This window comes from Hemitrygon akajei, chromosome 1, assembly GCF_048418815.1.
Source record: "Hemitrygon akajei chromosome 1, sHemAka1.3, whole genome shotgun sequence".
Classification (NCBI taxonomy): domain Eukaryota; kingdom Metazoa; phylum Chordata; class Chondrichthyes; order Myliobatiformes; family Dasyatidae; genus Hemitrygon; species Hemitrygon akajei.
Genome location: NC_133124.1, coordinates 69,645,206 through 69,670,504, shown reverse-complemented (window position 1 = coordinate 69,670,504; position 25,299 = coordinate 69,645,206). Strand labels below are relative to the sequence as shown.

At 42.7% G+C, this 25,299-nt stretch overlaps 1 protein-coding gene across 3 annotated transcripts in view; it reads right to left on the bottom strand.

Moving 5' to 3' along the window:
* Positions 1–25,299, bottom strand: part of fastk (Fas-activated serine/threonine kinase) — a 70,550-nt gene that overhangs the window by 11,169 nt on the left and 34,082 nt on the right. For 2 of the 3 annotated variants that reach the window (XM_073044988.1, XM_073044978.1), the window contains exons 6-9: positions 22,333–22,492; positions 21,179–21,270; positions 13,126–13,843; positions 10,983–11,097 (exon numbers count right to left, since the gene is read on the bottom strand). In XM_073044988.1, the coding sequence (XP_072901089.1) occupies positions 10,983–11,097; positions 13,126–13,843; positions 21,179–21,270; positions 22,333–22,492 (1,085 nt within the window). The remainder of the gene's footprint in view (positions 1–10,982; positions 11,098–13,125; positions 13,844–21,178; positions 21,271–22,332; positions 22,493–25,299) is intronic. The other variant, XM_073044997.1, reaches the window with a different exon arrangement.

The following is a 25,299-nucleotide window of genomic DNA, read 5'->3' as shown; positions in this document are numbered from 1 at the left end:
TGTAAATCAGGGCCTCTAGTCCATGTAGCATCCTTGTAAATCTGTTCTGTACCCTCTCCAACTTAACAATGGGAAATTTGGAAGACCTGCAGGCTCCCAGATAACTACATCTGCATGAAGTGCATTGAGCTGTGGCTCCTTATAGACTGTGTTAAGGAACTGGAGCTGCAGCTGGATGCACTTCATGCAGACATAGTCATCAGGGAGACTGAGTAGGCGATAGATAGGAGCTACAGGGATGTAGTCACCCCAACTTGCAGGAAGTGGGTCCCAGGGTGACTGTCAGAAGGAAAGGGAATAGGCAGCCAGGACAGAGTACCCCTATGGCCATTTCCTTCAATAATATGTATAACGCTTCAGATATTTTTCAAGCAGATAACCTTCTAGGGAAAAGCTACAGTGACTTTGGCACTGAGTCAGGCTCTGTGGCTCAAAAGGGAAAAGGGAAGAAGAGGAGTGCAGCAGTGACAGGATTCCATAATTAGAGGAGCAGAAAGTGGATTCTGTGAAAGTGAAAGAGACCACCCAGATGGTATGTTGAGACCCAGATGCCAGGGTCAGGGACATCTCAGATCAGATCCATGGCTGTCTACAGGGAGAAGGTGAACAGCTGGAAGTCATGGTACATATTGGTACCAATGACATTGGTAGAAAAAGGGCGGAAGACTTCACACGTATGACCGTGTGGCTAAGCACAGCTCCAATGCCATATTCGAGTTTGCCGACGACACCACTACCATTGGAAAATCAAAGGTTCCTGTAGGAAGAAGATTGAAAATCTGGCTGAGTGGTGTCATAACAACAACCTATGACTCAATGTCAGCAAGATCAAGGAGCTGATTATTGACTCAAGAGAAGGAAACCAGAGTTCCATGAGCCAGCCCTGATCAAAGGATCAGAAGTGGAGAGGGTCAGCAACTTTAAATTTCTTGATGTTATTTTGGAGGGCCTGTCATGGGCCCAGCACGAAAGTGCAATTATGAAGAAAGCATGGCAGCACCTCTACTTCCTTAGAAGTTTGCGAAGATTGGGCATGACATCTAAAACGCTGACAAACTTCTATAGATGTGTAGTGGAGAGTATATTTACTGGCTGCATCGGAGCCTGGTATGGAAACAACAATGCTCTTGAACAGAAAACCCTAAAAAAAAGTAGTGGGTACAGCCCAGTCCATCACAGGTAAAGCCCACCCAACCATTGAGCACATCTGTAGGAAACTGTGTAAGAAGAAAGTAGCATCCATCATCAGGAGCCCCCACCACCTACGACATGCTTTCTTCTTGCTACTGCCATCAGAAAGAAGGCACAGGACCCTCAGGATTCACACCACCAGGTTCAAGAACAGTTACTACCCCTCAACCTGATTGAACTTCAGTCAACTTCAATTGTCCAATCATGAAAATATTCCCACAACCAATGGAGACAGTTTCAAGGGCTCTTCGAGTTCTCGATATTTATTGCTTGCTTATTTATTATTATTAACACTACTTCTTTTTCTATTTGAACAGTTTGTTGTCCTCTGCACTCTGGTTGAATGTCCTAATTGGGCATTTTTCATTGTTTCTGTTATGGTTATTATTCTAAAGATTTATTGAGTATGCTCACTAGAAAATCAATGTCGGGGTTGTATATGCTGACATATATGTACTTTGATAATAATTTTACTTTGATTTTTGAGAAGAAAATAGTGAGTTAGGCAGGACTTCCAGGGTAGTAATCTCTGAATTGCTGCCCGTGTCACAGGCCAATGAGGATACGAATAAGTTGATTTGGCAGATGAATGCATGGTTACAGAACTAGTGTAGGGGGCAGTGCTTCAGATTTCTGGATCATTGGGACCTCTTCTGGGGAAGGTATTACCTGTACAAAAAAAAACTCCAAGTTAGACTTGAACCCATGGAAGACCAATATCCTTGTGGGCAGGTTTGTTCGAGCTTTTGGGGAGGGTTTAAACTAATCTGGCAGGGGGATGAGAACCAGAGTGATAAGGCAAAATTGTAGTCAGTGTAACAGGGTGCCAAAATCAAAAATGATAAATACAGGACTAAAGATGTTATACCTGAATGTACACAGTAAATGGAATAGAGTAGATGATCTTGTAGCGTAGTTAAAGATTGGCAACAGGTAGGCAAAGGTTAAAAAAAATGAAATCAAATCCTTAGAAAGAGGTGACATAGGATTGGAAGATGTTGAATCCTTATGGGGTTGAGTTAAGAAACTGCAAGGATTAAAACACCCTGATGGGAGTTATATACAGACCCCCAAACAGTAGCCAGGATGTTGGCTATAAATTAAAATGGGAGATAGGAAAGTCATGTAAAATGAGCAATGTTACAACAGTGATGGGGGATTTAATATGAGGGTACATTGGGAAAATTCAGTTTGTGCTGGATCCCAAGGGAAGGAATCTGCAGAATGCCTATGAGATGGCTTTTTAGACCAGCTTGTGTTTGAGCACATTAGAGAAATAGCAATTCTGGATTGGGTGTTATGTAATGATCCATATTTGATTAGGAAGCTTAAGGTAAAGGAACCCTTAGAAGACAGTGATCATAATATCATAAAATTGGCCCTGCACTTTGAGAAAGAGAAGCTAAAATCAGATGCATCGGTATAACAATGGAGTAAAGAGAATTACAGAGGCATGAGGGAAGAGCTGGCCAAAGTTGATTGGAAGGGAACACTAGCAGGATGACAGCAGAACAGCAATGGCTGGTGTTTCTGGGAGAAATTCGAAAGACACAGGAAAGATACATCTCAAAGATGAAGCAACTCACACACACACACACACACACACACACACAGAAAATACTGGAGGAACTCAGCAGGTCAGGCAGCATCTATAGAAATAAACAGATTGTTGATGTTTCAGGCTGAGACTTGTTCAAGACTGAGAAGGAAGAGGGAAGATGCCATCATAAAAGGTGGCGGGGGGGTGAAAGAGGGTAGGTGAAGCCATTGGGAGGAATGGTCAAGGGCTGGAGAAGGAGGAATCTCATAAGAGAGTGAACCATAAAAAGGGAAGGAGTGGACCCAAGGGGAAGTAATAGGCATATGAGAAAAAGTAAAAGGTGAGAGTGGGATATAAGGGAAGGTTGGGGGTAGATTTGTTTACCAGAAGGAGAAATTGATATTCATGCCATTAGGTTGGAGGCAAGACAAAAAAGTGGATGAGGCATCCCTGGCTGACAAGTTAAGTCATGTATTATAGCAAACATTAGTGGGAAGGTAAAGCATTGGGAAGCTTTTAAAAACAACAGAAGGCATCTAAAAAAGCCATAAAAGAAAGAAGAAGAAATATGAAGGTAAGCTACCCAATAATATAAAAGAGGATACAAAAAGATTTTTCAGATATATAAAGAGTAAAAGAGGCAAGAGTGGATATCACACTGCTGGAAAATGACACTGCAGAGGTAGTGGAGGATAAAGAAATAGTGGTAGAACTTAATAAGTATTTTGCATCAGTTTTCACCAGCAGAATGCCTGAAATGCAAGTGTCAGGGGGCAGTAGTAAGTGTCGTTGGAAGTACTAAGGGTACTAAGGAGAAAATGCTTTGGAAGCTGAAAAAGTCTGAAGGTGGATAAGTCAACTGGACCAGTTGCACTTTACTCCAGGGTTCTGAAAGAGGTAGCTGAAGAGATTGTGGAGGCATTAGTATGGATATTTCAAGAATCACTGAATTCTGGAATGGTTCCTAAGGCCTGGAAAATTGCAAATGTCACTCCACTTTTTAAGAAGGGACGTAGGCAGAAGAAAGGAAATTAAAGGCCACTTCAGTGGGTGGGAAGATGTTGGAGCCAATTGTTAAGGATGCGGTTTCAGGATACTTGGAGGCACATGACAAAATAAGCTGTAGTCCACATGGTTTCCTTAAGAGAAACTTTTGCCTGGCAAATTTACTGGAATTCTTTGAAGAAATAACAAGCAGAGAGATTAAAGAGAGTCACTGAGTGTTGTTTATTTGGATTTTCAAAAGACCATTAACAAGGTGCTGCACATGAGGCTGCTTAACAAAGTAAGAGCCCATGCTATTACAGAAAAAGTAGTAAAATGGACAGAAGATTGACAGACTGGCAGGAGGCAAAGACTGGGAATAAAGTGTGCCTTTTCTGATTAGCTGCTGGTGACTAGTGGTGTGCCACGGGGGTCGATGTTAGAACTGCTTCTTTTCACATTGTATGACAATGACTTGGACGAAGGAATTGATGGCTTTGTGGCCAAGTTTGCACACAAAACAAAGATAGGTGGAAGGGCAGGTGGCGTTGAAACAAGGCTGTCTGAAGTTACAAAAAGGATTTAGGTTAACTGCCAAAGTGGGGAAAGTATTGGCTGATGGAATTTAACTTGCACAAATGAGAAATGATGTGTTTTGGGAAGTCAAACCAGAGCATGACTTATACAGTAAATGACGGGGCTCTGGGAGTGCTATAGAAAAGAGATCCAGGGGTGCAACTAGTAGCTCCCTGAACATTGAGATACATGTAGACAAGATGGTGAAGGTGGTGTTTGGCATGCTTGCCTTCATCAGACACTGATACAAAAGTTGGTGAGACTGGACCTGGAATATTGTGTGCACTTCTGGTAACCATACTACAGGAACGATGTGATTACACCAAAGAAGTTACAGGAAAGATTTACTAACATATTATTGGGACTGGAGAGCTTGAGCTTGAGCTTGAGGAGAGTCTTCAGAGACTGGGACTGTTTTTAGAACACAGAACAGCATAGCACAGGAACAGCCTATAATGCTTGTGTTGAAAACAACACTAAATTAAACTAATCTCTACTGCGTGCACAGGATTCAATTCTCCACATTACCCACATATTCATGTGTTTATCCAACAGCCTCTTAAATACATCAATAGTATCTACTTCCACCACCACCCCTGGGAGCCAGCACCTACCATAAATAATTGACCCAAAGTTTAAAGTTAAATTTATTATCAGAGCACATACATGGCACCACATACAACCCTGAGATTCTTTTTCCTGCAGGCATACTCAGAAAATCTGTAGAACAGTAACTATAAACAGGATCAATGAAAGAGCAAGAACCTAGAAGACAACAAACTGCAAATGCAAATATAAATATAAACAAATAACAATAAATAACAAGAGCATGAAAAAATACCATAAATAGTCCTTAAAGTGTAGTTATCCTCTTTTGGCTCTGGGAACATCTCAATACATGAGTGTGATTATCCTCTTTTGTTCAAGAGTCTGATGGTTGAGGGGTAGTAACTGTTCTTCAACCTGGTGGTGTGAGTTCTGAGGCACTTCTACCTTCTATCTGATTGCAGCAACGAGAAACGAGCATGGCCTGGATAGTAAGGATCTTTGATAATGGATGCTGTTCTTCTACAACAGCACTTCATGTAGATGAGCTCAATGGTTGGGGGGTCTTTACCCACAATGTACTGGGCCAACCCCACTACATTTTGTAGGATTTTCCACTCAGACACATTGGTGTTCCCAGACAAGGCTGGAATACAGCCTGTCAAAACATTTTCCACTACACATCTATAGAAGTTTGTCAAGGTTTTTGATGACATGCCAAATCTCCGCAGACTCCTGAGGAAGCAGAGGCGCTGTCATGCTTACCTTACAATTTCTTTTGTTTGATGGGTCAAGGACAGGGGTTCTGAGATAGTGACGCTCAGGAATTTAAAGTTGCTGACCCTCTCCACCTCTGATCCTCAATGAGTACTGGCTCATGGACCTCTGGTTTCCATCTCCATAAGTCTACAATCAGTACCTTGGTCACACAGTGAGAGGTTACTGTTATGACACCACTCAGACAAATTTTCAATCTCCCTCCTATATGCTGACTCATCACCACCTTTGATACGGCCCATAACAGTGGTGTGGTCAGCAAACTTGAATATGGCGTTGGAGCTGTACTTGGCCAATCATCGGCATAAAGTGAGTAGAGCAGGGGGCACACAGCCCTCTGGGTGCACCTGTGTTGATGGAGATTGTGGAGATGATTTTGCCAATCCAAACTGACTGGGGTCTGCAAGTGAGGAAATCCAGGATCCAATTGCACAAGAGAGTATTGAGGCCCAGTTCTTAGAGTTTAATGATTAGTTTTGAGGAGATGATAGTGTAAGATACTGAGCTGTAATCAATAAAATACATCCTGATGTATCCATCTTTGCTGTCCAGATGTTCCAAGGTTGTGAGAAGAGCCAATGTGATTAAATCTGCTGTGGACCGGCTGACCCACACTTTCTTTAATAGTTCCCACTCTCACATTAAAGGCATGTTCTCCATTACTTGACATTTCAACCTGAGAAAAAGACTGTCTACTCGCTCTATGCCTCTCCTAACTTTATGAACTTCGATATCAGGTCTTCCTTCAGCCCTTGAAGTTCCAGAGAAAACAACACAGGTTTGTTCCATCTTTCCTTATATCCTCCAATCCAGGCAGTGCAGCAAATTTCATGTCAATTCCATACCCTCCAATCCAGGCAGCATCCCTCTGCAACACCTCAACATCCTTCCTATTATGGAGGTACTAGAACTGCACACAATATTCCAAGTCCTGCTTAACCAAAGTTTCATATAGCTGTGACATGACTTCTTTATTATTCTACTTAACGTCCTGACTAATGAAAGTAAAGATGGTGTATACCACCTTAACTCCTTGTGTGGCCCCTTTCAGTGAACATGGTGTTCAATTTCAATGTTGTTATGGGCTTTCCCATTAATTGCAGACTTTCCTTTTACCTTAGACCTCTGAAAGTGCAACATCTCACACCAACCTGAATTAAGCTCCTTCTGCCACTTCTCTGCCCATACCTGTAATTGTTCTACATTCTCTGGAGCAAGAGAGCCTGGGATTTATAAAATCATGCATATGAGTAGCTAAGTAGCTTGGTCAGGTTTTTATCTCAGGGTAGGGGAGGCCAAAATGAGAGAACAGAGCTTAGACAGGAAAGATTTAAAGGGGCTTGAGATTTTTCACACACAGTGTAATGAATATACGGAACAAACTGCCAGATGAAACATTCAAGGCAGGAACAATTACAATGTTTAAAAGATGCTCATGACATGAAAGGTTTAGAGAATAAAGGACCAAATGCAGACAAATGGGACTAGTCCAGGAAAGGCACCTTGGTCTGCATGAGTGAGTTGGGTTGAAGAGCTAGTGTAATCTACCTCTAAATCAGCATTTTTTCGAATGTCCTCTTAGGCAACTCAGTGTCAAGATTTGTTTATTAGGCTCCCGTGAAATGACTTGAGACCCTTACTTAGTGATTTACATGGCTACTGCTGAAATTCTTCCTAATTTGTGATAGATGGGGAGTAGCAAACATGCTGTCCAGTCGCTCTCTGTTTCAGCATCTAACTGTTATATTTGTTGCCCACATGTCCAGCAAACTTGTGCCAACTGATTCTCTCCAGGAATTATGACATCAATCCTTAAATGATCAACTAACTACAGTTCCTTATTCTATTATCAATCTTTTATTTAAAGTTATTTTCAGTCTTCTTTACCTACACCAATCAATCAATCTTTTCTTGAGATCATCTAGCAAATTCCTCTCTTCCAGGTTGAATAGCCCATAACTTAGATCCTGACCTTGGAAACTGCTGTTGCTCCACCCACTTCATGTCTCCTGAGACCAGAACTTGACTGGGCTCAAGACTTCTGGGGAGGGTGGGTAAAGATGGCCTGGGTTTCCATCCAAATCTAGAACAGGTGTTCAACAAACATCTACTCAAAACGTATTAAGGGACTGTCCAAAATAAAAACACATCATTGCTCAAACTTCCCAGGAGGCTAAAGAAATTTGGCATGTCTTCTTTGCCTCTCACCAGTTTTAATCAATGCACCGTAGAAAGCATCTTATCTAAATGCACACAAAATGCTGGAGGAATTCAGCAGGCCAGGCTGCATCTATGGAATAAAGTAGTTCATGTTTCAGGCTGAAACCCTACAGCAGGACTGGAGAAAAAAAAAAGCTGAGGAGTAGATTTAAAAGGTGGGGTGAGGGAAGAGGGGGGAGAGAAACACCAGGTGATAGGTGAAACCCGGAGGGGAAGGGATGAGGTAAAGAGGTGGGAAGTTGATTGGTGAAAGAGACAGAAGGCCATGGAAGAAAGGGAAAAGCGCAGTCGGGCGGAGAGGAGAAGCACCAGAGGGAGGCGATGAGTGGGCAAGGAGATAAGGTGAGAGAGGGAAAAAGGGATGGGAAATGGTTAGGGGGTATGACTGGAAATTTGAGATATCAATGTTCAATTTGATTTCTCAAACTTCTCGTAATGCCCACCACTCACCCCCTCCTTACCATTTGCCATCTCCTTTTCCCGAGGCACTCTTCTGGATTAATCACATCACCTGGCTAAAAGCCCTTCATGCCTAATCAGTTCAAGTGCTCATCTGGATACTTCTTCAATGCTGTCAGTTGACTCTGTGTCCACCAGTCTCTCCAGCAGTGTTCCAGATACCTTCATCTCTGGTCAGGATGCTGTTCATCGACTATAGCTCAGCATTTAATACCATCATTCCCACAATCCTGATTAAGAAGTTACAGAACCTGCGCCTCTAGACCTCCCTCTGCAGTTGGATCCTCGACTTCCTAATCAGAAGACCACAATCTGTGCAGATTGATGACAATATCGCCTCCTCGCTGACGATCAACACTGGTGCCCCTCAAAGGTGTGTAGCTTACTGCTCTACTCTACACCCATGACTGTGGCTAGGAATAGCTCAAATACCATCTATAAATTTGTTGAAGATACACCCATTGTTGGTAGAATCTCCGATGGAAACGAGAGGACATACAGGAGCAAGATATACCAACAAGTGAAGTGGTGTCACAGCAACAACCATACACGCAACATCATTAAGACAAAAGAGTTGATTCTGGACTTCAGTAGAGCAAGATGAAGGAACACATACCAATCCTCATAGAGGGATCAGAAGTGCAGAGAGTGAGCAGTTTCAAGATCTCTGATGACCTAACATGGTCCCAACATATCGATGCAGCTATAAAGAAGGCAAGACAGCGACTATATTTCATTAGGAGTTTGAAGAAATTTGGTATGTCAACAAAAACACTCAAAAACATTTATCGATATACTGTTAAGAACATTCTGACAAGCTGCATCACTGTCTGGTAATGGTGGGGGTGAGGGGCTACTGAAAAGGACCGAAAGAAGCTGCAGAGGGTTGTAAATTTAGCTGGCTCCATCTTGGGTACTAGCCTACAAAGTACCTAAGACATCTTTAAGGAGTGGTGTCTCAGAAAGGCAGTGTCCATTATTAAGGACGTCCAGCACTCAGGGCATTTTCTCACTGTTACCATCATGCAGGAGGTACAGAAACCTGAAGGCACACACTCAGTGATTCAGGAGCAGCTTCTTCCCCTCTGCCATCCGATTCCTAAATGGACATCGAATTCTTGGACACTACCTCACTCTTTAAATCTATATTATTTGTTTTTGCACGATTTTTAATTCAATATACATATTCTGTAATTGACTGATTGATTTTCTTCTATATTATGGATTGCATTGAACTACTGCTGCTAACAAATTTCACAACACATGCTAGTGATAATAAACCTGATTCTGATGAATAAGGCCCCCTTTAGATCTCTTCTAAATCTCTTCTCCTTTATCCTACATCTATGCCCTCTAGTTTATCTACCTCTGATACAGGATAAAGTTTCCTGTAGTCTCCCCTATCTCCTTCATAATTTTATTGACCACAATCATGTCCCCCTTTAACCTCCTCTGCTTTAGGGAGAACAGAGCGAACCTCTCCAGTCTGTCCTCAGAACTGAACTGCTTCATCCAGGTGAGAAGGAAAATTCCCAAGTAATTTGCAAATAAAACAAGAACCAAAAGAAGAGTAGTGCCATTAGGGAACAAATGTGCAAGCTGTTTGCACTTTGGGAAGATGTGTAAGGAAGGATGCACACAGCAAATCAGAGATCTCAGTATCATAAGGCAGAGAAACTGGTCCTTTCACTCCCTCTCCTGACCGACCACAACTTCTATCCATACTCTGGACTTCATTGGGCTCACAACCCTCTAACTCCATTCCTCTCAAAATACCTGCAAAAAGTCACTTAAATGTTGAATCTGCCTCTAATCTCTGGTAGCTTGTTCCAGATAACCACCAACCCTCTGTGCAAAAAACACAATGGACTCTAGAGAGTACTGAGGAACAGAGGGGCCTCAGTGTAAAGTCCTACGATCCCTCAAGGCAGCAGCACAGGTAGATAGGGTGGTGAAGGTGGTGTACAGGATTCTTGCTTCATTCACTGGGGCAGGGATTACAAGACCAGGGAAGATGTAGATCAACTGTAGAAAATATTTAGCTAGGCTACGGCAGCAAACTGTGCACAGTTCCAGTTGCCAGTGTTTCATATGAGGAGATACTGGAGAGAAGGGGTTTACTTTGCTTGATAAGGAGGAAACTGAAAGGTTCCTGACAGAAACATACAAAATTATAAGATGAGTAGATGGAGTAAACAGCGATAATTTTCCCCACATCTGAGATGTCCAAAACTAGAGAGCACAGACTTTAAGATAAGGGCAGGTGGTTTACAGAATGGAGGAAGAATGTTTGGACCTGACTGGTTATAATCTGAAACACACAGACTGAAGGGGTGATGGAGGCAGAGGCTCTTAAAGTCTGAGATGTATCTTGACAAAGACTTGAAATGCTGAGGCACAAAAGGCGACAGGCCAAGTGCTGGGGAACAGGATTAGTGAAGATGGCCAGTGACAATGCATGGGTAAAAGGACCTGCCTCTGTCCTCTGTGACAAAGTGTGAGAAGGGAAATGATACTACTCTCAGCAGTGGGATTAGTCCAGAATCAATGTGGATGAAGCAGGGGAGCAGGATTTGTTTAGTATTACTTCCAAAAAAAAAGAGCCAGCACAGCTATGATAGGCCAAATGTCCTCCTCCTGTGCCATAAATCTCTGCAGCTCAAAGGCTTCATGAAGTGATGCACCATACCTGCAAAACGGTATATCCTAGTAAGCGCAGGTGTCGATCCCGCATTGCCCGAGATCCCACCAGCACGTCCGAGTTGTGGCAGTAATGCCATTTGTCATTCACCGACATCACAATCCTGTGGGGAGGTGTGAAGGAGCAGTCCGTTACTGAAAATGTATGAACCTAATCAGCAGACTGGCCCAGAAAGCTCAAATCTTCTACCACTTATCCCCAGGGTCTACAAGCCAAAGCTGCTACCACAAAGCCCAGCATCTTGTATCACAAACCAGATAGGCATTGACACAGATACAAAAAGCTTGTGCTCTTTTTCCTCCTTCAATTCATTACATTTTATATATTGGATGGCCATTCACCCATCACCACTGTGCTGGCTCTTTGAAAGGTCTATGCCCTTAATTCCAGTACTCTTCTATCCCCCTCTCAGCTCAATGTAGGCACTGAAGATACCAGGAAAGCTAAAGGGCAAGCAGAAAACCTGTCTGCATAGGTCTCCATCTATCAAATTACCACGGTATCATAAAAATGGCTAAAAGTTTATTAAAAAACATCACAAAACTGGAATTATTTATAATTCGTCAACATAAAAGTTAGTCAGATCCATCTTATTGAATTATTTGCAATTCAAGTGATATGCAAATGTAAGGCACTGAATGCAAAAGAACTGGATTTCCAAGAATCTTTTAATAAGTAACTGCACTATACATTCAAGGCCATGGTCAGGGCATGTGAAGTTAGGGGTCAGGCAGTGGAAGACAGAGCAAAGTGGCCTTAAACGAAGAAATAATGACAATTATCAGAATGGGAAGTGATATTCCAAAGGCTTCAAAGCAAAGACCACAATTGCTCTATTGTCAGCAATGGCTTAGTTGTGGGAACTAAGGAAAAAAAACAGCAAGGAATTTGGGGGGGGGGGGGGGGGGGAGAAGAACTTCTTTCTCCAGAGAGTAAACATCTCAGTACCACAAATAGTGGACGCAGTTACAGGGCATTTACACACAACAGTATTGGCATCTTTATGGGGCAGTTAAATAAATATCTGACAGTGTAAGAACATAGGAGCACAAGTAGGCCATTCAGCCCCTTAAACCTACTCTGCTATTCAAAAGGATGATGGCTGATCCTCTGCACTATTTCCCTGCTCTATCCCTCACTCCTCTAATATCCAAGGATTTATAGATCTGTTTTAAATGCAATCAATGAGCAGCCCTCCACAGCACTCCGAGGTAGTTAATTCCAAAAATTCCATAATCTGAGTGAGGGTTCCTTCCCTAATTTCATTACTATAACTTACCCCTCTCTCATCTGCAAACTAGTGGCTCACAGTTCCAGACTCCTGTCAAGGAAACAGCCTCTCTGGATTTACACTGTTGAGCCTCTAAGAACTTTGCATGCCTCAGTGAAGTCACTCTAATAATCTTGAACTCAATACTAAAACTCTAGCCTACAGCCACTCCTCATGGGACACCCTGCCATCACAGCCTCGTGAGTTTTCACTGAAGTACTTCCACAGTATGTATCTCTCTTTTCAGCACCCACTCAGGTGAGGTCTAACCAGGGCCCCATGTATTTGTAGCAAGAAATCTTTACTCAAGTCCTTTTGCAATAAAGGGTTAGATTTATTGAATAGAAAATGAAAGAGGCAATCACAACCATCAGATGTGATGTTTCTTCCAAAGAGGCAGCTGGACCGGCAACTGTTTACAAAGTGAAATGTTGCAATCAGTTTATGAAAGTGAATTTGGAAGGAATGGTTCAAAATGGATACACATATTATGACTACTTTCTTCAAAATATTCAGACCTATAGAATTGCCCTCTTAATCTTCTCTGCCCCAAAGAACAAGAACCCTAACCTGCTGCCCCTCCTGGAGTTGACTTTCCTCATTACAGCAATCTCTCCTCTGCACCCTTCACAAAGCCTCGGCATTCTTCCAAACGTGTAGAATCCCAGATCCGGACAGGATACTGGAGCAGGGATCTGACCCGAGATTCATGATTGTTTACAGAAATGTATTTGGTGTAGAACTCTAAGCCTCTCCTGATAAAGTCCAGGAGCCCATATGCCATTATAACTGCTATGATATCCTTAAATGTTCAGTAAGAACAGCATTGTCTCACAGTTAGTACAGATCCCATGTATTTACCTGTTCACTTGATCGTTGTCCCGGCACCTCTCTTTGTCAGTCAGCAGTGGGCTGGAGAGTTGTAGAGATGGAGGCACTGGGCTCACGAGCTCCCCCTGTACTACCCTGCTCTGGCTCTCAGGATAGTGGTGGCTGTCATAGAAACTTGGAGCAGACTGCTCTGTTCTGAAGAGATTGTGCTCTTGGCTCTGGGGAGCTGTCTCTGTGTCCTCATTCAGGATCTTTCCGATGGGGAACTGGAAAAGGGAATTGGAGTTCATGACGGGTGAGCAACCTGTGGTGTTAGGTGCCTGGTTCAAGCAATCAGAAGGGCTGCTAAGTGTGGAACTCTCCTGACTCTCAAGCGACTGCTCCTTAGTCAGGCTGTTGTAGTAGTTCGAAGGTGAGTAGTAAGTGTACTCCATTGTGGAACCTGTTAAGATGGAGGCTGCATCGGAAGATCCACCACTCCCTGGGGGCCGAGAGCGACTGAGAAAATCCACTTCAACTGCACAATCGCCTTCTCTCTTCTCCTTGGGCGTCACATCATTGTGACAAAAGGGCGAGAACTTCTGGAAGTCAGAGGTCAGGGAGGAGATGTCAGGCTGAGTGTGGAGGACACTGGGCTTCTCGGTGCCTTTTGTACTTGGGATGGAGGGGCAGAGAGGAGTGCCAGCACTGGGAGTGGTCCCATTAATATGAAGGACAGTGCCAGACTCATTTATCCACAGCAAGAAGTCTGCAATGAAACAAAAAGGAACAGATAATCGTATGTCCTTCAGTCTGGTGAAATCATATACTAACACATACCCCTGACAAGTACAGGTTAAAAGAGTGAGAGAAGGCTGAAATGTTTTAGTAAGCATACAACTTTTGCCCCCCCTGGGTCTATGCTAAGAAGTTACATTAACAGGTGTGCAGATAGAAGTTAAAGTTACAGGAAACAAGTGGATCTGCTGCTGGATTGAAAGTGCAGAGACTGACAGAATCATTCTTGCCTAGGAAATGTATAATCTGGTAATCTGGAACACAAAGAAAATCACCACAAAACCTGCTGGATAGCTTGTGTGCTTTTTTTAAAAAAGCATCTGTTTCACTGATATTCTTCAAGGAAGAAAACCTCGACTAGCTACAAGAATGTACCGTAGATTCCGGACTACAGAGCGCACCTGATTAAAAGCCGCTGGCTCTAATTTTAGAAATAAAATCAATTTTTTAATTGTAAAGGCCGCACCGGATTTTAGGCTGCACCGCTACTTTTAAATATACATACGTATCGGTAACACAAATTACGTTGCATATACTTTTTTACTGAACAGCACGAACAACATTCCAATATCTCCTAGCGACTGGTAAAAATATATATACTGCGAGCCTTTAACTTAAAAGCAGCGTTTTCGCTCGGGTCTAATCGGGTCTGACGCGCTTGCGTAACGCGATCGGGTCTAATCGGGTCTGACGCGCTTGCGTAACGCGATCGGGTCTAATCGGGTCTGACGCGCTTGCGTAACGCGATCGGGTCTAATCGGGTCTGACGCGCTTGCGTAACGCGATCGGGTCTAATCGGGTCTGACGCGCTTGCGTAACGCGATCGGGTCTAATTGGGTCTGACGCGCTCGGGTCTTGCTTTTCTTCGAGTATTTTCCATGTTGATGAGGGTGAGTACAAATGACTGATTTACAATAATTTAATTGTGAAAGTGCGCTTGATTTATCGTACAATTTCATTGGACCTCTGTGAACTACTCATCAATTTTATTGGTCTACTGTTACGAGGCAAAATGTTTACGAGGCGGCATGGAAAAAAACCATGTATTAGCCGCTTCGGATTAAAGGCCGCAGAGTTCAAAGCTGTTCAAAATGTGGGGAAAAAAGTAGCGGCTTATAATCCGGAATCTACGGTAAATGTGTTTACAACCTCTCATGATGGGCAAGGGCCCTGGCTGATGTCACCCAACAGTAAAATCATATCCTCAAATTCAGGATGTAGAATATTAAAACCGTACAGCACAGGAACGGGCCACAATGTTGTGCCAAAATAATTAAATTAGTAATCAAACATCCTTACTGCCCACAAAATATGTATATACTTCCATTTCTTGCATCACCCACATGCCTATCTAAGATCCGCTTGAATACCTCCAAGCAAAAAAAACTTACCCCACACGTCACCTTTGAACTTACTGCCCTCACTTTAAAAGCATGCCCTCTGGTATTAAATATTCAGAGTGCAGGACAAACTACTTTCTGGTACCAGAATCCATAATAAACTACAATAGATCACCAACGCCCCACAGAACTTAGTGCAGGAGTCCTGGAACACCTGCTCAGATGGAGAGTGCAGGACTGGATGTATAGTGGCCTTCAATTTGTCTCAAAGGTCTGGTTTCTGCAATCACTGCAGTGTGCAGCAAACCCGCTTTGTGGGACAGGAAGTCTCTCTTCTGGCACAATGGACTGAGTGCTCAGCAGTCAGCACTGCAAGATGATCAAACCCCAAAATTGCAGCCCACATAGCAGTGATGCACAGCTGGATGCACCCCTTTCAGAGAGGATGGAAAACCAAAGCCTAGCTCTCTATTCAGCTGAATACCAGTGAGGTTTACATACCCAAAGCCAGACAACTTCCTCCAGTTTCCTGACTGTTATCTTCATTGCTCCCAACACTATTCCTTATCCTGGTAAACCTGGCCATTTGCAACTTGACAGCACATCTACCCCAAGATTAATTTTTAAACAGGCATTGCCGACATCAAAAGGATGGTCTGTTTCTACTATTGGTAAAAGGACTTTCCTCTGATCTTGTCTCAGCTCACCTGGAGATACCTGATTGTCTTGCTAACAGACTGACAAAGATGTTGTCAAAGCCGGTACTTAACATTGATCCCCATTTACCCTTGAAGCTGTGGTTGTGAGAAAGGGCAGCAAACAGATTCTGTTGATCTTGCCAGTGATACATTCAACTTGTTAAAACAGAAGTTTCACTCCTGAAGTTCTAAGCTGTACCTTTGTTGATTTCAGACTTCATTCCCAATGTTCGTCTGCCCAGATTTTTTCCTTTCACTTCCCAAAACAAAACTCATCCAAATCCCTGCTGACTGGAATCTCAACTCTAATGGAGCTCGACCGGACTGTAACCTAGGAGATCACTGACCTATACAGAGGTTAATTATACAGAATTATAGTTATACAGAAGTTAACTCAAGCTTTAATTTTATCATCAACTGTCCTGTATCTGAATAACACTAATGTAATACAATTTTGGGCATTTTGCTGCATTAAAGGTGCTGAAAGATGCTGTCTGTATTTGGTTGGTGCTGTTAATGAGCAGGCAGAGACCCTGCTCTTGAGGGATATTGGAGAACTGAGGCTCCATCTTTAATCTAACCCGATAACCTCTTGTTTTGTCAGTCACTTGTGATGCTTTAGATAGACATCCTGTGCAATATAACAACTCACACAATCTATGTACAACATTGGGAGATCTGCTTCTAACTTCCTCAAACAAGTCACACTTCAAAGTGTGCAAACAAGATGAAGGTGGAAGCTACTAATCACCCAGGAATGGCCCTGGCGAGGGAGTTAGAAGAGTTTGCTCTGCTCAACTTTGAAAAGCAACCTAATGCGTTCTACAGCCAATTCAAAACCTCTGGAGTTTAGTCACTATGGTAATGTAGAAAACTGGCAGCCAACTTATACATAGCAAGATCTCAGAAAATGCCACGTAAACCTGATATTTCAACCTGGCGCCATTGGAAGGATGAATTCTGGGAACATTGTCTATTCAGCTTTTCTACACTCTGCCAAGAAAAACTCCACATTTGCTGAGAGAAGAGGCTTTGTCTCAGTTTAGTTGATCATCCAGGCAATGGCATTGGCACTGTCCTTCAGCACCATAAGACATGGAAACAGAATTAGGCCATTTGGCCCACTGAGTCTGCTCTGCTATTCCATCATGGCTGATTTATTATCCCACTCAAATTCATTTTCCTGCTTTCTCCCCATAAACTTTAACATTCTGACTAGTCAAAAAGCTATCAACTTCCACCTTAAATATATTCAATGACTTGCCCACCACAGCCATCTGTGGCAATGAATTCCACTGATTCACTACCCTCTAGCTAAAGAAATTTCTCCTCTTCATAGATGTCCTTCTATTCTAAGGCTGTACCCTCCAGTTCTAGATTTACCCACTATGGGAAACATCCTCCCCACATCCATTCTATCCAGGCCCTTCAATATTCGATATGAGCTCTCCCTCATTCTTCTAATCTACAGTGAGTACAGGCCTAGAGCCATCTAACACTCCTCATTCCTTTCATTCCCACAAACATTCTTGTGAACGTCCTCTGGATCCTCTCCAATGCTATGGATAAGGGGCCTAAAACTGCTCATAATACTCCAAGTGCAGAGTGACAAATGGCTTGTAAAGCCTCAGCATTACATCCATTCTCTTATATTCTAATCCTCTCCAAATGAATGCTTACATTGCATTTCCTTCTTCACTACTGACTCAACCTGCAAGTTAATGTTCAGGGAATCCTGCACAAGGACTCCCAAATCCCTTTGTATCTCTGATTTTTGAATTTTCTCCGTTTGGAAAATTTTTAGTGCCTTTATTCCTTCTACCAAACTGCATGACCATATACTTCCCTACACTGCATTCCATATTCCTTTGTCCATTTGCCCAGTCTAAGAACTTCGGCAGAGTCCCAGCTTCCTCAACACAACCTGCCCCTCCACCTAACTTGGTATCATATGCAAACACAAAGCCATCAATTCTTCATCCAAATTATTGATAACTAACGTGAAAAGAAACAGTCCCAACACCGACCTCTGCGGAACACCACAAATCATCAGCAGCCAGAAAAGACCCCCTTCATTCCATTTCTGTCTCCTGTCAGTCAGCTAATCTCTATCCATGTTAATATCTTTCCTGTAATACCATCGGCTCTTATTTTGTAAGGCACCCTCATGTACCTTCTGAAAATTGAAGTAAACAACATCTACTGGCTTGCCTTTGTCTACCCTGCCTGTAATTTCCTCAAAGAATTCCAACAGATTTGTCGGGCAAGATTTCCCCTGAAGGAAACCATGCTGACTTTGGCCTTTTATCATGTGCCTCCAAGTAGCCTGAAACCTCATCCTTAATAATGAACTCCAAAATCTTTCCAACCACAGAAGTCAGGCTAACTGGCCCATAATTTCCTTTCTTCTGCCTTCCTCCCTTCTTAGAGTAGTGTGACATTTACAATTTTCCAGTCTTCCAGACCATGTCAGAAACTAGTGATTCTTGAAAGATCATTACCAATGTCTCCACAATCTCTTTAGCTACTTCTTTCACAATCCTCCCTTCAGACCTTGTACATTCCCAAGCACATTCTCCTTAGTAATAGTAACTACAATAACTTCTGCCCGACATTCCTGAATTTCTAGCATACTGTTTGTCTTCAACAGTTAAGACTAAACTAAAGTACATATTAACTTTGTCCACCATTCTTTTGCCTCCCATCATTACCCCTCCAGTGTCATTTTCCACTTGGCTCTCTTTTATTCAAGAAAATTGGTCCGAAAAGAAATTGATATCATCTTTGATGTTATTGGCTAGCTTACCTTCATATTTCATTTTTACTCTACTTTTGGCTTTTTAGTTGCCCACTACTGGTTTTAAAAGCTTTCCAATCCTCTACCTTCCCACTATTTTTTGCTAAATTATATGCCTCCCTTTTCCTTTTAAGCTCTCTTTGAATTGCCTTGTCAACCATAGTTGCCTCATCCTCCTTTTAGAATACTTCATCACTGGGATGCATCATCCTGCACCTTCTGAACTGCTACTGCTGTTTTGTCATCATTCCTGCTAGTGTCCCCTTCCAATCAACTTTGACCAGCTCCTCTCTTATGCCTCTATAATTCTCTTTACTTCCCTTTAATGACTTTACACCAGACTTTATCTTCTCCCTCTCAAACTGCATGGTGAATTCTATCATATTATGATCATTTCTTCCAAAGGGTTCCTTTACCTTGAGCTCCTGTATCAAATCAGGTTCATTTCACAACACCCAATCCAGAATTGCCTTTCCCCTAACAGACCTAAACACAAGCTGCTCTAAAAAGCAATTTCATGGGCATTCTACAAATCCCCTCTCTTGGGATCCAGCACCAACCTTATTTTTCCAATCTATGTGCATATTGAAATCCCTCATCATTATCTAACAGTGCCCTTTTTACATGCCTTTTCTATCTCCCATTGTAATTTGTAGCCCACATCCTGGTTTTATGTTTGGAGACCTGTACATAACCAACAAGGCCAATGAACAACCTCTACTTACCTGCCTACCCTTTTCAACTGTGATCTTCCTGTAGCAACAACTTAGTGATGCCTATAACATAGTGCTGGCCAATCTCTAACTACGCTACAAGATCATCTATCTTATTCTGTATACTTACATTCAATTAACAACTTCAGTTCTGTATTCACCCTTTTCAATTTTGCCCCCATGTTACACTTCACTCATCCCAATACCTTATTATCTGCCTGCCTTTCCTCAGTCTCACAACACAAAGCATCTACTTGTATACCAACTGTCCCATCCTCAGTCCTATCATTCCTGTTCCCACCCCCCTGCCAAATTAGTTCAAAACTTCCCAAACCTACCCACGTAGATACTGGACCCCGTCAGGTTCAGGTGTAACCCATCCTTTTTGTACAGGTCATACCTTTCCAGAAGAGATCCTAATGATACGGAAATCTGAAACTCTGCCCCTGCACTAATTCTTCAGTCAGGCATTCATCAGCCAAATCATCCAATTCTTACCCTCACTGGCACATGGCACAGGGAGCAATCCAGAGATTACTACCATGGAGGTCCCGCTTTTCAGTTTCCTGTCTAACTTCCCGTATTCCCTCCCTTTTTCTACTTATGTCATTGAAACCAATAGGTACCATGACTTCTGGCTACTCATCTTCCCTGTCTAGAAAGTTGTGGACCTGATGAGAGACATCCCTGACCCCTGAGAGGCAAAATACTACGTGTTCCTTTTCAAGTCCACAGAATCTCCTATTTTCTTGTCTAACTATGGAATTCCTTATCACTACTGCACCCCTCTTCCCTCCCCTTCCTTTCAGAGCCACACAGCCATACTAAGTACCAGAGACCTGCTCGCTTCAGCTTCTCCCTGGCAGGTCATCTCCCCAACAGTATCTAAAGCAGTGTATTTATGATTAAGAAGAATGACCACAGGGGTACTCTGCAATGACTGCCCATTTCCTTTCCCTTTCCTGACAGTCACCCAATTACTTGCCTCCTGCAACCTAGGGATGACTACTTCCCTGAAGCTATTACCTCCTCATTCTCACATATGAGCTGAAGGTCATTGAGCTAGTTTCAGTTCCTTTAACACAATCTCTGAGGAGCTACAGTTAATGCATCTCATGCAGAAGTAGTTATCAGGGAGACTCCCCAGAGTTCCCACATCTCACACAAATAACTTATCACCAACTCTGCACCCATTCTTAGCGTAATAGCTATCTAGTAATAAAAAGAAAAGAAAAAATCTTATTTAGAACCTCCACCTGTGCTTGCTCAAGCCTGCTCTCGCCAAAGTCTCCCACTCCAACAATACCTACTCTGAGTACACCTCCCTTTTTTTATTGTCTCAAATAAAATTCGTTCCTAAATAAATTTATTCTTTTCAAATGGCTCCCGCCTTTTTTTCACAAGCCCCTGAACATCAGACAGTCCAGTGCTCCCTCAGTAATGTCCCTCCAACAGTGTTTCCTTAGGACTGTCCTGGTTTGTTAGAGCTTTTTGGCTTCTTCAGAACTATCCTTTGACACTTCAACACCCCCAAAGTATTGGCATTAGTGATTGGCCATAAGTTTCCAGAATTAGACTTGGGCCCCCAGCTTCTGTCTGATTGCAGGCTGATGCCAGATGTCCCTGTCACCATTAACTCCTGAAGACAGAACTGTTGCACTCTACATTGGAGCAGCAGAGGTGACATGCTCTTTAAAGTCTGCTACTGTAACTGTGCTTATAAAATAGCAGAGCAGCACGACAGAATAGTGTTATTACCTGTATAATATCCTGGGGGAAGAACCTCATCCTGTTTGTAACATTGATCACCAAGCAGCTGCCTCAAAGCTTCTGCCACCAGGCCTTTGTAACTGGCAACAGATAAAAGAGGGTGGTATCTCAAATAACAGGAAGGAAATGAAAACCCCTGGCAGTAATCATTGCAGCTTCAACAAGAAAAACCTCAACGGCAAAAATAATAAATAAGTATGTCTGTTGAGACGGAGAGGGAAATGCGATGAGGGGAGATCCAGGTCTTTGAGAAGGTGGAACATGCATTGACGGGATTCAAGAGCCTGAACTCTAGCAAGCTAAATGCTTGGTCACCAACATAAGTAAAGACAGAAGGGGCATACACAATCAGTGGAAAGGAGTTTTAGGTCATTGTACAATGGCAGGATGTGATAGAGAAATAAAGTGAAATCAGAATGCAAAAGGAAACATCTTTGGGGAAAGTGCAGGGAGTGAGTTCAACACTTTCACAGAACAGGCACCAGACAATAGACCTCATAAATCCACTATGAATCAATTACACGAACTGACGGCACAGGCAAAACTGTGATACAACAGCTTCAGACACCCAGGTTTGATCCTGACCTCTAGAACTCTCTGTGTGGAGTTTGCACACTCTCCCCGTGACTGTCTAGGTTTTCCCTTGGTTCTAGTTTTGTCCCACATCCCAAAGACCTGCTAACAAGTCTACTTGGGGGCTTGTTTAACAGGTTTCTGCAAACTGCTCTTTAGTATAAGTGGATGGCAGAATTAGACTGTTGAATGGAGAAGCAGGAGCGAAGTCAAGATGGTGCTAAATGGCGATTCCTTTGCTTGCATCTTCAGAAACAGTCTATTTATATCTTTGATATTTCTCTTTTTCCCTTTTTTAAGGGTCTTTTGAAGACCCTGACCTGGAGCTACATACTGTTAGTACACTATAGGCACCTTGTACATGGGTACTACCTACTTGATGGTTGTAATAAAAGGCCATGTCCTGGATGGTGAGGATCCTTATGGATGAATGTTGATTTTGTGGGGCACATGAGGGGCGGGGCTGGTGAGGGAAGAGAACTGAGACGAGTGAGGCAGAAGGGGACCTCAGAGCCAGGACACGGTGGGGGGGGGGGGGGGGGGGGGAGCACAATCAAAGTATCACTTACCTGTACTTCCTGTTGACCTCATCTGCAGTCAGCACACGGTCAAACATCATAACCTTGTACCTGTCCTCCAATCGTGGACCCTTATAGTCACGGTACTCCAGCTCAATGGCAGCATCCAGCAGGGACAGATACCGGCGCACTATCAACCCATAGGGACTATCTGAAAAGTAAATAGCAACAGGCAAAACAGGAGAGTGGGTTTTGCAGAATGACACACTTGTATCTTGGAGTGAGAAGGGAGAGTTACTTCTGAGGGGATTATGTAGAGCTCGGAGCTCCAGGGGAGACTTCTCGCAAGGTTTTAGAAGACAGTGGTGAGGCTGCATTTGGAATACCATGTTCATTAATGCTCATCCTGCTCAAGAGAAGATGCCATTGAGCTAGAAAGAGCACAGAGGAAATTGATAAAGATATTGTTGGAACTTGAAGAACTGAGTTACAGAAAGAGGTTGAGAACAATAAGACTTCTTTAACAAGAATGTAGGAGAATGAGAGGTGATGTTATATTTCTATATCAAATCATGAGGGGCATAGAGTAAATTAATAAAGTTCAAAGTAAATTTATCTTCACAGAACATTTAGGTCACCAAATACTACCCTGAGATTTATTTTCTTGTGGCATTTACAGTCGATATAAAGAAACACAATAGAATCAATAAAAAGCTACACACAAAACAAAGATGGTTAAACAACCAAGATGTAAAATACAGTACAACAAATTGTGCAAATACAAAAGGAAAACATAATAATAATAATAATAAATAGATAAATAATAAATAATATCAAGAGCATGAGTTAGAGAGTCCTTGAAAGTGAGTCCATAGGTTGTGGAATCAGTAAAGTTGTATCCACTACTTCTTGCAAGCTTTTTCATTTAAGGGCATTAGTGTTTCCATATCAGACCATGATGTAACCAGTCAGTATACTCTCCAATGTGCATCTACAGAAGTTCGTCAAAGTTTTAGATAACATGCCAAATCTTTGCAAACTTCTAAGTAGAGGTGCTGCTGTGCCTTCTTTGTAAAGCCATTTGTGTGCTGGACCGAGGACATATCCTCTGAAATAACACAAAGGAATTCAAAGTTACTGATCCTCTCTCTACACCTCTGATCCCATGAATGGCACCGGCTCATGGACCTCCAGCTTCCTCCTCCTGAAGTCAATAATCATCTCTTTGGGTTGAGCGAGAAGTTGTTGCTGCGGCAGCATTCAGCAAGACTTGTAATCTTATATGCTGATTCATCTGCACCTTCGATTCAGCTAACACACTGTGGTGTCTTCAGCAAACTTAAATATGGCATTTGAGCTGCACTTAGCCTCACAGTCATAAGCACAAAGTGAGTAGAACAGGGAACTAAAACACAGCCTTGTGGTACATCCGTGCTGATGGAGATGTTGTTGTCAATCCAAACTGACTGGAGTCTCCAAGTGACAAAATCGAGGATCCAGTTGCACAAGGAGGTATTGATGTCCAGGTTTTGGAGTTTATTGATTATTTTTGAACAGATGATAGTGTTGAATGCAAAGCAGTAGTAAATGAAGAGCATCCTTATGTATGAATCATCATTGTCCAGATGTTGCAGGGCTAAGTGAAAAGCCACTGAAGTGGCATCTACTGTTGACCAGTTGTGACAATAGGCAAATTAGAGCGAATCCAAGTTACTGCTCAGGTAGGAGTCAATGTTTCATCACTAACCTCTCAGAGCTTTTCATTAGTGGATTTAAGTACTACAGGACAACAGTCATTGAGGTTGGTTACCATGTTCTTCTTGGGCAATGGTATGATTGTAGCCTGCTTAAAGCAGCTGGGTACCTCTGATTGCCAAAGTGAGAGATTAAAGCTATCAGTAAACCAGTTAGTTGATTAGCACAGGTCTTCAGTAGGCAGATTGTCTGGGCTAGATGCTTTCACAGGTTCATCCTCCAAAAAGGATGCCATCACATTGGCCTCAGAGACTGAAATCACAGGGTCGTCAGTGGAGTTTGTGAAGGTGCCTCCATGTAGTGTTGGTCAAAACGAGTATAAAAGGTATTGAGTTCATCTGGGAGCTAAACCATCTTGTCACATGGTTGTATTTTGTAGGAGGTGTGAGAATTCAAACACTGCCACAGCTGTCAAGCACCCTTCTGTGATTCAACTTTGGTCCGGAGTTGTCACTTTGCATGTGAAGTGGCTTTCCAGAGGTTGTACCTGGGCCTCTTGTACTTTCTTTGGTTGTTAGACCTGAACAACATCAATCTAGCCCTCATTGCAGATCTCCGAGTTCATCCAGGGCTTCATGGCTGATTCAATTTTCCTCTCACAATTTCCCTAATCTCCTGACTTTTCCCTGTATTCCTTCATGCACTAACCAATCAAGAATCTAGCAATGTCTGCCGTAAATACATGTAAAGACTTGGCCTCAACAGCTGCCTGTGACAACAAGTTCCATAGATTCACCACTCTCTGGCTAAAGAAATTCCTTCTCATCTCCGCTATAAACAAACGCCCCTCTGTTCTGAGGCTGTGTCCTCTGGACTTAGGCTCTCCTGCCACAGGAAACATCCTCTCCACATCCACCCTATCAAGGTCTTTCACCATTCAATAGATTTCAATGAGGTCACCCCACATTCTTCTGAATTCTAGTGAATACAAGCCCAAAGCCATCAGATGCTCTTCATATGACAAGCCATTCAATCCTGGAATCATTTTTGTCAACCTTCGTTGACCCCACTCCAGCTTCAGCACATTATTTCAAAGATAAGAGGCCCAAACCTGCTCACAATACTCCAAGTGAGGCCTCACTAGTGCTTTACGAAGTCTCAACATGACATCCTTGCTTTTATATTCTAATCCTCTTGAAATGAATGCTAACATTGCATTTGACTTCTTCACCACAATCTCATCGTGCAAATTAACCTTTCAGGAATCCTGCACAAAGACTCCTAAGTCCCTTTGAGTCTCAGCATTGTGTATTTTCTCTCCAT